This window comes from Sus scrofa, chromosome 6 (assembly GCF_054392235.1).
Source record: "Sus scrofa isolate SSC_HxYL_T2T_F1_AM1 chromosome 6, Sscrofa_HxYL_maternal_Yorkshire_Landrace_v2.0, whole genome shotgun sequence".
Taxonomy (NCBI): domain Eukaryota; kingdom Metazoa; phylum Chordata; class Mammalia; order Artiodactyla; family Suidae; genus Sus; species Sus scrofa.
This window is the reverse complement of record NC_139388.1, coordinates 170,670,656-170,684,701: the sequence shown is the minus strand read 5'-3', so window position 1 is coordinate 170,684,701 and position 14,046 is coordinate 170,670,656. Positions and strand designations below refer to the sequence as shown.

The 14,046-nt window shown below is 45.2% G+C and overlaps 1 protein-coding gene across 4 annotated transcripts in view; it reads right to left on the bottom strand.

The window, feature by feature from the left end:
* The window catches only part of ZSWIM5 (zinc finger SWIM-type containing 5), a 187,398-nt gene that overhangs the window by 24,584 nt on the left and 148,768 nt on the right, over positions 1-14,046 (bottom strand). For 3 of the 4 annotated variants that reach the window (NM_001445093.1, XM_084958270.1, XM_084958269.1), the window contains 2 exon segments: positions 1,364-1,540; positions 7,224-7,403. In NM_001445093.1, the coding sequence (NP_001432022.1) occupies positions 1,364-1,540; positions 7,224-7,403 (357 nt within the window). 4 annotated transcript variants of the gene reach the window in all.

The following is a 14,046-nucleotide window of genomic DNA, read 5'->3' as shown; positions in this document are numbered from 1 at the left end:
GATCAAGGCCAGGGATCAAACCCGCATCCTCATGGATACCAGTCGGGTTCTTAACCCACGGAGCCACAACAGGAACTCCTAAATATACTTCCATAACGATAAAAATGATTGCACATCATTCCACCGACTAGGGAGACCATCCACTGAGTCAATCAATCCCATATTGTTGGGGGCTGTTCCCAATTTTTCTCATTTGTACATTATTTATGTCCCTGCTCTAATAAGCCTCATAACTTTATGCATATTCTCAGTTAATTATAGCTCAGGATAAATTCCTAGACGAAGAATTCCCAGATCAGAGGGTCTGAATGTACTTTCGAGGCTTTTGATAAGTGTTGCTACAACGCTGTAAGCATTTGCATTCCTACCAGTACTGGGTGAGAGGACAATCTCCAGGCAGCCTCTCCCACGCCAGAACCTAAGCATCCTTATTTAAAAATTCCTGGCCGTCTTGACAATCAAAGCATGATACGCAGTGTTGTTTTGAGTCGCATCGTTGTTTATTAAGGAGGTGTATATTTTTTCATACTTGTTACGTCTTAGAAGTGTTAGGACTGGAGGAGAGGAACTATCATCCAAGGGAACAGCAGGTAGTGACCAAGTGAGTTTTGCCAAGGTTTTAAGAGAGAGAGAGGCACGTGTCCAGATTCAGCAAGATCTTGCGGAAGACAAAGATACAGGGTAAGCGACAGAGGAACAGAATTGGGAGAGGGTAATACAAATGCATGTCCTCTGGTCAGACCCAGAACACAAATATTTTAAAAATGTGTCTCGTTTGGAAGGGGGATTCCGTGAGAAAGTCAAGAGGAGACGGACAGAGGCCAGAGGAGGGTTTACATTCATAAGGGACCAGCTCTGGTCTGTTTTGACGAAGGCAGGAATGGAGAAGGGAAGAGAGCTTGATGGCAAATGCAGACAGCGCCTTAGCTACCAGCACAGGGTCATTTAAGCTTCAAAGTTTATGCCTTTCTCACAAATACTTTTCAGGGCAGACGATACTGTCGCTTCGTAACTGTTGGCGAAGAGCCTGTGGACTGATGCCCGGCGGTGCCCTTCGTGCGCACGCCTCGAGACTTATAACTCCTTTCCTCTTCCCAGACTTGGGAAGCAGAACGCAAATCCCTCTCTCTGAGGTTACTGTACCTCAGCTGAATACATATGCAAATGGCTCATGATATATATATATATACACACACATACACACACACACACACACTGAGGCTCTAGTCAAGGCCCCCAAATATTTGTTTGAAGATTGCCCAAATTGTAGTTGTGTTGCTGTACCCAGGCAGATGGCTCATTCAGGCCTGGCACGAGGGGAGACTGGGCTCTAAAATTCTTAGAGTGGGATCGGCACACTTACCAAGCCACAGGGGCTGGCCTTGGGAATTAAAGAGTAGTCTTTCACTCTCCTGCTGGCAGGCAGGAGCTCTATATATATCACTGCTAATTATTCGCTGTAAGTGGCTGTCCTGCCAATGCAATTCACGGCCCTCAATGGCTCTAGTGAACACTGTCCGTCTTGGTCTGGATAAAGAATCTGGGGAAAGAAAGAAACGCAGAGGTTCAATGATGGGTGAGCTGAAGCTTTCACTCCAGTGTATTTTTCAGGGTGGGAGGTGGGCAGAAGAACAGTGTGTGGTTAGCGAGAGCACCCACTCTGCCATGTGTCTGGGTGTTTGCTGTGCTGCTTTTTTATCAGATCGCTTTTAGGGTGTCTGTGCCCTCAGTGGGAAGAACCTTTCTACATGGATCTATGGCTGCCTTTCTACTCCCACAGAAGACCAATTTCTCTTAGGACCAGAGCCGCATGAAAGAGAGAGGAGACAGTGGCACTCAGGTGCTCAATGATGAGGATACAAACTGCTTCTACAGAAGCCAGAGGAAGAGAGAAGCAGGCTGGTAATTTCCCTGGTCAACCCACTACCTGTCCCATTGACAGCACGACCCTTTATCAGACTGAGTACTTCTGTGACAGTGACGCGAGAGCTGAGGTGCTCTGTACCCTTATCACACTGGTATCTGCAGGCTTACAACCTTGTTCTCCAATAAGAAAAACCTGATGGTGACAAAGACTAATTAAAGCGCTTTCGCCGTGGAGTCCTGCCAAGCCGCCTCTCTTCAGGAAAAGGGCTGCAGGGAAAGAGCAGACAAGTAAGCTCCATTCTTTAGGGTGGTGTGTGGGAAGAGTAAACAGAAGATACAGTCATAAAATGAACGTAGAGTAGGACTCGTGGAAGGGACATTTAAAGAAACTGTTTTTTTAAAAAACATAAAGACTCATTTAACTGACTTTCTTCCAGAAGAGTTAAAACCATTTTGGGATTGAGAACTGAAATACAGATATTTTCAGAGATGCCCAAATGGGGTGCGGATCTACCAGGAGCCTGTGCAAAAATACTGGGAGGGAAAGTCGGAGAGTTCAAACTGAACATGAAAGAAATGAACCTATCATCTACTAAGCAAAAGCCCTTGGAATCTGGTCATCTCTTTGGAATTTGACATATTCCTTAGCGTACAGACCTCCCTCAGAACAGCAGTGGCGAGGTTTATTGAAATTGCTTCTCCCCCATGTTGCCCTTTGGCTGAAGCACAACGGTCCCTCTACTGGCTACAGGTGAAGCCCCTCTCTTCGCCTGCTCAACTGAGAATCCACCATGGGTCTGTTCAGCCCACAGTGGCCATCGGGCTCCCAACAGGTTTGCATTTCATGACGTCAGCAAACAGTGAGTGCCCACCCCATTGCAGGTGCTCTTCTGGGTGCTGAGGATATAAGCAGTCCTTGTCTTCATGGATTTTCACATTCAAATGTGGAGAGAGGAGACAGTTCTCTTCCATTTTTCCTTTACTGACATATAGTTGATTACAATGTCATGTTAGTTTCAGGTCTACAGCCGTGTTTCAGGTATGCGCACACACATTCTCATATTCTTTTTGGGGAGAGACAGCTGAATGAATATATAGCACAGCAAACATTGATTATGGATGCTATGGAAAAGACTAAAGCAAAGTTGGGGAGAAAGGCAGCTAGTGGTGGATGGGGGTTATTATTTTATGCAGCGTGGTCTTTAATAAGGTAATATTCGAACAGTGATCTCAAGGTACTGAAGAGCAAGCCTTAGATACAACTAAGGGAAGGGCATTCTAGGCAAAAGGAACAGCAAGTGCTAAGAACCAGAGGTGGGGGCACATCTGGAGTATTTGAGGGCAGAGAGGAGGCCGGTGTAGCTAGAACGGAATCAGCAAGGAGGAAAGTCCTGAGATGAGGTCAGAGAGATACCAGGGAGCCAGATCGTGGAGGGCCTTCCAGGCCATGAAGGAAAGATGAGAAGCCACTGGACAGCTTTGGGCTGTTGAAGGTACATGATCTGATGTGCATTTTAAAAGGACAATTTATTGAGAACAGACTTGAAGATGGAAGGGCAGAAGCAGGAGAAACAGGAGGCCACTGCCCTGATTTGTGAAAGACGATGGTAACCCGTTCAGAGTTAACAAGCAGAGAAGGTGATGAGAGTAAATGAACTTGACATATTCTGAAGGTAAAGGTAATACAATGGGATTTTCTCATGGACTAGATCTGGGGTGAAAACAGGAAGACTCCAGAATGACCCCCAGGTTTTTAGGACAGACTTGCCACATATGGAGATAAGGAAGACAGCTGGAGGAGCAGTTCTGGGGCTTGGAAGACAGGAATTCCTACTGAGATGCCTATTAATATCTAAGTGAAGATACTGAAAAGGTAGCTGAACATATAAATCTAGAGTGAGAGGGAAATCTGGGCAAAATTTGGATGTTGTTAGTATACAGGTGATTATTAAAACAACGCAATTACCAAGGGGTAAATATAGAAAGAAAAGTGGTTTGACGACTGAGCCTTGGGTGTTCTGGCATTTTAGACTGGAAGGAGGAGGAGACAGAAAAGGAGATTGAGCAGGAGCGGCCAGTGAAGAGAATCAGGAGAGCAGTGTCTTGGAAATATGATGACAAAAGGTGTTTGAAGGAGAGAGGGATCAATTTCTTTTTGGCCGTGCCCGCAGCATGTGGCACTTCCCAGGCTAGGGACTGAACCCACACCACAGCTGTGACCCAAGCCACAGCAGCAACAATGCCAGATCCTTAACTGCTAGGCCGCTGGGGAACTCTGAGAGAAATCAATTGGGACAAATACTGATGACAGGTCAAGCAAAATTCTGACTCAGAACTAGATTTAGCAATGGTTAGCATTAGTAACCAGTACAAGAGCTGTTTCCCTCCTGGAGGGATGAAAGCCTGACTGGAGAGAGTTCAAGGGAGAAAAAGAGCAGACGAAGTACAGAAGATAAAAACATACTATTCTTGTGTTTTTTTTCTTTTGGTCCTTTTAGGGCTGCACCTGCGGCATATGGAGATTCCCAGGCTAGGGGTCAAATTGGAGTTGTAGCTCCTGGCCTATGCCAGAGCCACAGAAATACCAGATCCAAGCTATGTCTGCGACCTACACCACAGCTCACAGCAATGCCGGCTCCTTAACCCACTGAGCGAGGCCAGAGATCGAACCTGCGTCCTCATGGATACTAGTCAGATTCGTTTCTGCTGAGTCACGATGGGAACTCCTGAGCATTCCGCTTAATTCCATCACTTTTTTCTACTACTTCAGAGAAACAGGGTGCTAGAGAGGCCTGTGGGGTCAACAAGAATGTTTTTGTTTCACTTTGTTTTTGTTTTGAAATGAAAGATAAAACAACGTGCTTGTATACTCACAGAAATAATCCACAAACACCTCGGATGCAGGAGAGAGAGGAGATATTTCCTGGGGTGAGGTCCTGGATAAAAGCGAAGGAACAGGGTCTAGAGAATAACTGGAGGGCCTGGACTCAGAATTAGAAGCACAAACAAAAACTGGGGAAAAGGGAGTTCCCAGGGTGGCTCATTGGGTTAAGAACCCAAGGTAGTGTCTGTGAGGATGTGGGTTCGATCCCTGGCCTTGCTCAGTGGGTTAAGGATCTGGCGTTGCTGTGGCTGTGGCACAGGCTTCAGCTGAAGCTCCGATTTGACCCCTAGCCTGGGACCTTACATATCCTGCAGGCACAGCCACAAAAAAGAAAAAAAAAAAAAAAAAAAAAAAAACCTGGGGAAGAGGCAGAGGAGATGGGCATAGACTGAGGCAGACAGATGTAGCGATAGAGTTTAAGAAATTTTCTGATTGCTTCTACATTCTCAGCGAACAGGAAGCGAGGCTGAAAGCAAGGAAGGGGAGAACGTACAGAATGTTTTAGGGAAAAGACGGCGTGAAACAGTCATTTAGAAGAGTGGAAGAAGGCACAGACTAGGGAAAGGAAGTTGATGACTGGACAGTATGATGGACCCACTTGAGATCAGTCGTCGTAAACTTAAGACCAGTTAACACGGTCACGTTTCTCTCCACCACGCTGGGGTGTGCGGGTGTGAGCCCTGGATAATTTAGAAAGTGAGACTGAACTGGAGTTCGCTGGTGGCTCAGTGGATTAAGGACCTGGTGTTATCACTGCTGTGGCACAGATCTGATCTGTGGCCCAGGAACTTCTGCATGCTGTGAGTGAGGCCAAAAAAAGAAAGAAAGGAAGCAAGAGTCTGAACTCCTACCGTTAGGGTTTACCACATGAATGTGCCTAAGGGAAAGAGAGGGTTGCGTGTGGATGCAAGGTCGTGATTTTCATGATGCACCAAGGAATCTAATCTGGACAGGGAGGAAAATGAGGCCACCATAAGAATGAAAAAGGGATAGGATCAAAATTCCTAGTGGGTAAAGGAATTTCTGGAATTGGGGTTCTAGAGAAAAGAACCTCGTAAGACTGCTGGTAGCAATCAGAGCTGCTTGAAACTGCCATTGTGAAGAAGCCGCAGTTACTGGTAATGGCAAGGTTTAGGGTATGATCTCAAGGTTGCATGGCGACGTTATGGTAGAAGACAGACTATTAAAATAGAGCAGGTCAAAGAACTGAGAGATTAGAATATTGGAAAAATCATCTGTGTGGCTACTGAAATGTTCAAGAGTTACCAAAGAAGTAGCGACAGAGAGTAGTGCTACCGATCCATCAGTCAAAAATCTTGAAGGAAAGAGGGGAATGACCCAGGACTCTGCAAGTGACCACACCAGCAGGGTAGCAGGCGGTATATTTTAACAGCATCAACTTTAAAGGTGGGAGTATTTCAGGAAGGAAAGAAGGCCAGGGATGTAGAAATGGCACTGACGAATAAGCAGGATGCCTACTGCTCCATCAGGCCCAAAGGTAAAGAGACGTGAAAGATAAACCCGCCCCAACTTGAGAAGACTTAGGAGGAAACAGCATCCTCAGATGAGGACCAGCAACAATGAGGAACCAATACATTAAGACACAGAAGAAACTGCCACATTGGATTCACATGTCTATATGCATTTGATTCTCTCTGTGCCAATCGAAAGCCAGTACTAAAAGGAGGGGTTCTGTGCTGTGGAGGTTACACAAGGGTCAGTAAAGGGGAGCTTCAAGAAGGCTCTTCATTCCTCGTTACCTTGACGGCCTTAGGTACACTGACAATCAGTTGTGGTACAATGGAGATGAAGACCACGTCAGAACACTAATGGGAGCTCCTCCTTGAGTAGATTTATCACTTAAAATAAAAGGGAGGGACACGTCAAATCAATGTCTGATAAAATCTACCGATAAAGAATCCCAAGGGGCTAAACAGCAATCAATTGGCAGCAGCAGAAGGCCTGGGTTAGATGAACTAATGCTGATGCGAATGCTGACGCCCCCGGATATCTGGCCAGTGGGCTCAAAAGGCGGGAAGGTCCAGTACCACTGGACTTGTCTTAAGAGAGTCCTAGCTATATCTTGGACGGGTGACCCCCTCCCAGCTATCTGCCATACAGCTCTTCCTACATTCCGTTGAGGTAGGTCTTGGGAGCTAAAACCAAGCCCAGCTGAGGCCAGCAGTCATGAAGAATTGGAAGGGTGGAGGATTCAAGCAGAGGCCTAGGAATTTCTGCTGGGTGTGGTAAGGACAGGACAGGCAGGGAAAAGGATAGCATTCCCAACGTCTAAGATCAAGGCTTATCCTTATTTAAGGTTTGGCCTTTCAAGACAAATAAAGGACAGGCTTTTCCTATTTAGGATGACAATTCTGACAGCCAAAAAGTGGTCCAGCCACCCTTGTTCTATGACTTTACCCTCCAACCTTTTGGAATTCCAGGCACAAAGACCCTAAAAAGGTACCTGGCTCACCTGAGCTGTGACCGGCATTCTGGGGAAGCGCGTTGGTGATGCTGGGCAGCTCGTGCCCGTAGTTCCCATCCTCCAGGGGACAGACGTCCAGGTCATTCCACTTCTGCAGTTGCTGCAGCCAACAAGATTTCTCCTCCAATTTGCAATGTGGGTTTAAAATAATGCACACCCATAAGGCCCCTGGAAAAGAAAGCAACCTGCATTCTTGACATCTCTCCTTTGATGTCTAAGCCTTAATTTTTCAGTTTATTCTTTTCTTCCGTTTTTAGTTGGTAGGAAATGTTTCAAAAACATCAGCTTCTCTCAATATAAAAAACCAGATCTGCTGAAGTTTTCAGAAATGCTTATTTTTTCCTCCTCAAAGGTTTCTTAAGCAGAGTGACTGTTCCGAGATGTGGCCATGTGCCAGTGATGATGAACAAGACAGAGCTGGACATGAATTCTGAGCTCAGATCTGCAGTCCAACAAATATTTACGGAGCACTTTCTTGTTCAAGGTACTGTATTAGAGAATAAGACACCGTTCCTTACCCTTGAGGAGCTGGCCAGTGGGGAAGATAGATAAGTAAAATGTCATTTGAATATGATAAGTATTAAGATAAAAGATATGTGCAGGGGGAGTTCCCGTTGTGGCTCAGTGGTTATGAACCCAACTAACATCCATGAGGACACAGGTTCAATCCCTGGCCTCGCTCAGCGGGTTGAGGATCTGGCGTTGGTATGAGCTGTGGTGTAGGTTGCAGACGCAACTCGGATCCCGTGTTGCTGTGGCTGTGGTGTAGGCCAGCAGCTGCAGCTCACATTCGACCCCTAGCCTGGGAACTTCCATATGCCGCTGTTTGTAGCAACAAACAAACAAACAAACAAACAAACACAATGTGTGCGTGCGTGTGCGGACGCACAGGGTATGATAACATCACAGAAGAAGGGCACTGAGGAAGGGGCTCAGAAGAGGTTTCCGTTACTGGTGAGCTGACTTTGAACTTTCTGAGCTTCTAATCCTTGAACTATAAGACTGAGATCACAGCAAGTTCCCGCTGTGGCTCAGTGGGTTATGAACCTAACTAGTATCGATGAGGATGAGGGTTTGATCCCTAGCTTAGCTCAGTGGGTTAAGGATCTGGGTTGGCTGCAAGCTGCAGTGTAGGTCACATATGCAGCTTGGACCTGGTGTTGCTGTGGCTGTGGCAGACGTTGGCGGCTGCAGCTCTGATTTGACCCCTGGCCTGGGAACTTCCAATATGCCGCAGGTGTGGTTGTAAAAAGAAAAATTTTAAAAAAAGTAAATGTAATATTAGTATACTAATGACTGTGATATAAAAAATATTTATATAGTCATAATAATGTACATATCTTATACTCATTTAGCCCCAAATCTTTTTTTTTTTTTTTTTGGTCTTTTTTGTCTTTTGTTGTTGTTGTTGCTATTTCTTGGGCCGCTCCCGCAGCATATGGAGGTTCCCAGGCTAGGGGTTGAATCGGAGCTGTAGCCACCGGCCTACGCCAGAGCCACAGCAACGCGGGATCCGAGCCGCATCTGTGACCTACACCACAGCTCACGGCAACACCGGATCGTTAATCCACTGAGCAAGAGCAGGGACCGAACCCGCAACCTCATGGTTCCTAGTCGGATTCGTTAACCACTGCACCACGACGGGAACTCCAGCCCCAAATCTTAATGTCACTACTTTGGGAGAACGACGGAGGAGTTAATGGTATGCACATACGTGTGTGTGTACCCGGTGTTACAGTCTGAGTGAGATCCCTTGTCCCTTCTGCCACATGGGCACACAGCGAAAGGCTGGCTTTCTGTGAACTAGGAAGGGGGCCCTCACCTGACACCAAATCTGCCAGTCACTTACTCTTGGACGTCCCAGCCCCAGAACTCTGAGAAATAAACTTCTGCTGTTTAAAAGTCACCTAGTCTATGGTGTTCTGTTACAGCAGCCCCCACAGACTAGGAGAGAAATGGGTACCAAGAAATGGGTACTACTCTAACATATATCTAAAGACGTGAAAGCAACTTTGGAGCTGGATACAGGGTAGAGGCTGGAAGAGTTTTGAGCCGCATGTCAGAAGAAGCCTAAGCTGTTATGAACAGAAATTTGAACAAGATTCTGATGAGGTCCCAGAAAGAAAAGAGGAGAGCCCCAGAGAACGTCTCAGTGTCCTCAGGTATTCTCTAAGTAACCCTAAACAGAACGTTGGCGACATATGGAGAGTAAAGGCCATTCGGATGAGGTCTCAGATGGCAATGAGAAATATGTCACTGGAAATTGGATGAAAGATGATCCTTGTTATAAAATGGCAAAGGGGAGTTCCTGTCGTGGTTCGGTGGTTAACGAATCTGACCAGTAACCATGAGGTTGCGGGTTTGATCCCTGGCCTTGCTCAGTGGGTTGAGGATCCTGCGTTGTCGTGAGCTGTGGTGTAGGTCGCAGATGTGGCTCAGATCCTGCGTTGCTGTGGCTGTGGTGAAGGCCGGCGGCTACAGCTCCGATTAGACCCCTAGCCTGGGAACTTCCATATGCCTCGGGAGCAGCCCTAGAAATGGCAAAAGGACAAAAAATAAAAATAAAAAATAAAATGGCAAAGGACTTGGCTAAATTGTGTTCATGTCCTAGTGCTTTGTAGAACTTGGGAGTAATAAAATTAGCTGAAGTACTGTCTAAGTAATGAGTTGAAGGAGCAGCGTGGTTCCTCTTGACTGCTTCGATTAAATAAGAGAAGAGAAAAATGACATAAAGGCAGAAATGACATAAAGTTAATCAAAAAGGAAGCAGAACTTAAAGATTTGGAACATTCTCAGCCTATCCATACAGAAAAGAACGGGAGAGAATACTAAGCACGTGTGACCCTTAGAGAGGTAAAGCTTCATCTTTCATTATAGGAAGACAAAGAGAGTACCTAGAATTTCAAAAATCAAGAAAGAACTGCTACTTATTTATTTATTTATTTTTGGCTGCATCGGGCCTGTGGAAGTACCCAGGCCAGTGGTCAAATCCTCACCGTAGCAGCAACCCAAGCCTCTGCAATGCCAGATCCTTAACTTGCTGTGCTGCAAGGGAACTCCAAAAGAACAGTTATTTAGAAATGTGGAGGCATGTTAGAAAAAGCAGCTAAAAGAACTAAAAATTGCTCTGAGAATTGGGAACTGACAATGTGAAGGAATGTGGCAGGAAAACAGTGTGTTTTAATTATAAAATTTGTAGAACTATTTGACATTTTAACCTACGTACATCTATTGCTTCGTTTTCAAAGAACAAGAGGGAAACAGAAGTGTTTGGGCAGAGAGACGGAGGGAGGGTTTCCCAAACAGGGGCAAGGACACAAGCAAAGGCAAAGATGCTTTCAGGAGTCATCTTAGTCCCTCTGGATATTTAGTCTATTGGGTGTTGTTTCCTTTTGGTATAAAAGTTTTGTAATCTAGGATATTACTTCTCAGTCCCTTAGGATCCATGAGTTCCTATCAACTACAGTGTACGTTCTGAACACCAGGTGGCAGGAAATCCTTAGTATATAGATATAGGAGGTAAAAAAATTGAAACTGTGGCAGTAAGAAAGATGCAATATTCAGATATCTTCTCCACTTCAAGAATTTAAGAATCCTAAAGGCCTGTATAAAACTCATGAAAAAATATTTTTCTTCACATTGTAGTTCTTCTATGGTGTGTGTTACACTGTTTGCTGTACTTCTAAAATTAATGTAGAGGAGTTCCCGTCATGGTGCAGGGAGATGAATCCGACTAGGAACCATGAGGTTGTGGGTTTGATCCCTGGCCTTGCTCAGTTAAGGATCTGGCATTGCTGTGGCTGTGGTGTAGGTTGCAGACATGGCTTGGATCCTACGTTGCTGTGGCCATGTTGTAAGCTAGCAGTTGCAGCTGCGATTCAACCCCTAGCCTGGGAACCTCCATATGCTGAGGGTGCAGCCCTAAAAAGCAAAAAATAAATAAATAAATAAAATAAAATTAATGTAGAGATAGGGCCCCACCCATCAACAAACAAAAAAGATAAGAAAACCTCACCATTTAAGAGGAGAGAAAAGGAGTATACTAAGAACAGAATTTTGAGGAAACATCAATATTTAAGTTGTGAACAGAAGAGAAGGAAGAATAAACAAACAAGAAAGAAAGAAGAGGCATCAGAAATTAGAGACACACAAGCCGATCAGCAATGTTTAATGTGGCAGAATGTCAGTAACAAACATTTACTTTATAGCTTAAGAAGTGCTTTCTGGCGTTCCCATTGTGGGTCAGTGGAAACAAATCTGAAAAGTGTCCATGAGGATGCAGGGTCGATCCCTGGCCTTGCTCAGTGGGTTAAGGATCTGGTGTTGCCATGAGCTGTGGTGTAGGTTGCATATGTGGCTTGGATCCCATGTGGCTGTGGTTGTGGCATAGGCTGGCAGCTGTAACTCCAATTCAACTCCTAGCCTGGGAACCTCCATATGCCACCGGTGCGGCCCTAAAAAGACAAAAAAAAAAAAAAGAGCTTTCTGTTTATAATGAAGTAAAAGATTTTCATGTTTAATCTTCACAAGGAGAATAAGAACTAGAGTTCCTTGGTGGCTCAGCAGGTTAAGGATCCAGCATTATCACTGCTGTGGTGTGGGTTTGATCCCTGGTCCAGAATTTCTACATGCTATGTAGTGGCCAAAATAAATAAATAAATAAATAAATAAATAAATAAATAAATAAAGTAGAATGAGAACCAAAAAGAGGCCGTTAAATTTGGCAACTGGGGGGACTCTAGTGCCTTTATGAATGGCAAAATCAACAGGATAATAGGAAAGGAAAACAAACTGAGTGAGTTGAGAAAAGCTTAAGGTGAAAAGAAACAGAAGCTAACTTATTTAATTCAACTAATTAATTAATTAATGAGTCTTTTTAGGACTGCACCCTCGGCATATGGAAGTTCCCAGGCTAGGGGCAGAACCGGAGCTGTAGCCACCAGCCTACACTACAGCCACAGCAACGCTGGATCAGAGCCAAGCCGAGACCAATACCGCAGCTCAGGGCAATGCCAGATCCTTAACCCACTGAGAGAGGCCAGGGATTGAACCCGCATCTTCATGGATGCTAGGCAGGCTTGTTAATCACTGAGCCACGATGAGAACTGCAGCAGGATCTAACTTTAGTCATCAGGAATTCTTATTTCCTAGGCCCTGAAATATTAAAAAGAGGAATCCCTAGAAAGTGAGTACTTTCACTTTAAAGTGAGTTTTCTGGAGTTCCCGTTGTGGCGCAGCAGAAAAGAATCCAACTAGGAACCACAAGGTTGGGAGTGTAGGTTGCAGACACAGCTTGGATCTGGAGTTGCTGTGGCTGTGGTGTAGGCCAGCAGCCATAGCTATGAATATACCCCTAGCCTGGGAACCTCCATATGCCACGGGTGCGGCCCTAAAAAGACAAAAGACGAAATAAATAAAGAAAGTGAGTTTTCTGCTTTATTAAGTCATCATGGATTTGTTTCAGAAACAACTCAGAGGGAGTTCCCGTCGTCGTGGCGCAGTGGTTAACGAATCCGACTAGGAACCATGAGGTTGTGGGTTCGATCCCTGCCCTTGCTCAGTGGGTTAACGATCCGGCGTTGCCATGAGCTGTGGTGTAGGTTGCAGATGCAGCTCGGATCCCGCGTTGCTGTGGCTCTGGCGTAGGCTGGCAGCTACAGCTCCAATTAGACCCCTGGCCTGGGAACCTCCCATATGCCGCGGGAGCGGCCCAAGAAATAGCAAAAAAAAAAAAAAGACAAAGAAAACAACTCAGAGATTGTTCCATCTTGAAGAAAGAGGCAAGGCGAAAAACCCTACTGGTATCTACATATAACAGCACTCATGAGGAATGCTACAGTATCCAAAAACTATTTTCTACTGACTTAAAAAAAAGTGTCAAAAACTCTAAGCAAATGCAGCTACTATGGAAGTTAAAATTTTACATAATGATAATACATTAAATATAAACATAAAATAATAGCTATAGTTTACTTCTTTTAATGGGCTATGCATTCTATTAAGCACTTTATAGATACTATTCAGTCTTCCAGCTCTGCAGGGCAATAGGGCTTGCCCTGGGTATACAATAGAGCACAGAGGGAACCCAGCATGACTCAGATCTTCTTCTGGAGCAACTAGATACATCTTGCTACCATATACTGAGACAGGGGAAGCGAGGGGAAAATCAGGCTTTGGTGGGAAAATTAAGAGTCTGTGAGGTCATGTTAAGTTTGAAATGTTTCTTAGAAGTGGTGGGAAGCTGGACAGTGAGTCCACTGCTGAGGAGAACGGTCAGGGGTGAGTTTGTGACTTAACCTCAGCTAGATGGTATTTAAAGCCTTGGGTCTGAATACGCAGACAGGGAAGTGGGTAGAGCAGAATCCTCAGTATTTAGAAGGGGGAGGGAGGGAGAGCAGAGGAGCCTGTAAAGCAGCTTGACAGAAAGTAGCCAGAAATGCTGGAGGAAAGCCAAGAGGATACAGGGTGATAGAAGCCCAGAGAGCATGTTTCAAGAAGGGTATGGTCACTTTTACCGAAGACTGCGAAGAGGTCAAATAAGAACAGCTGTGAAGTGACCACTGTATTTAGCGAATATGGAAGTCACTGGTGATTCTGACAAGAGCTCCCTGTCCACAGAGTGGCAGCTATAGCAGTGGAAGCTCAATTGCAGTGGAAAGAGTGACGTCAGACAAGATTTTCAGGAAGGGCTGTTCTTCTTTTTTTTTTTTTTTTTGTCTTTTTGCCTTTTCTAGGACCATTCCCGAGGCATATGGAGGTTCCCAGGCTCGGGGTCTAACCCGAGCTACAGCTGCTGGCCTATGCCACAGCC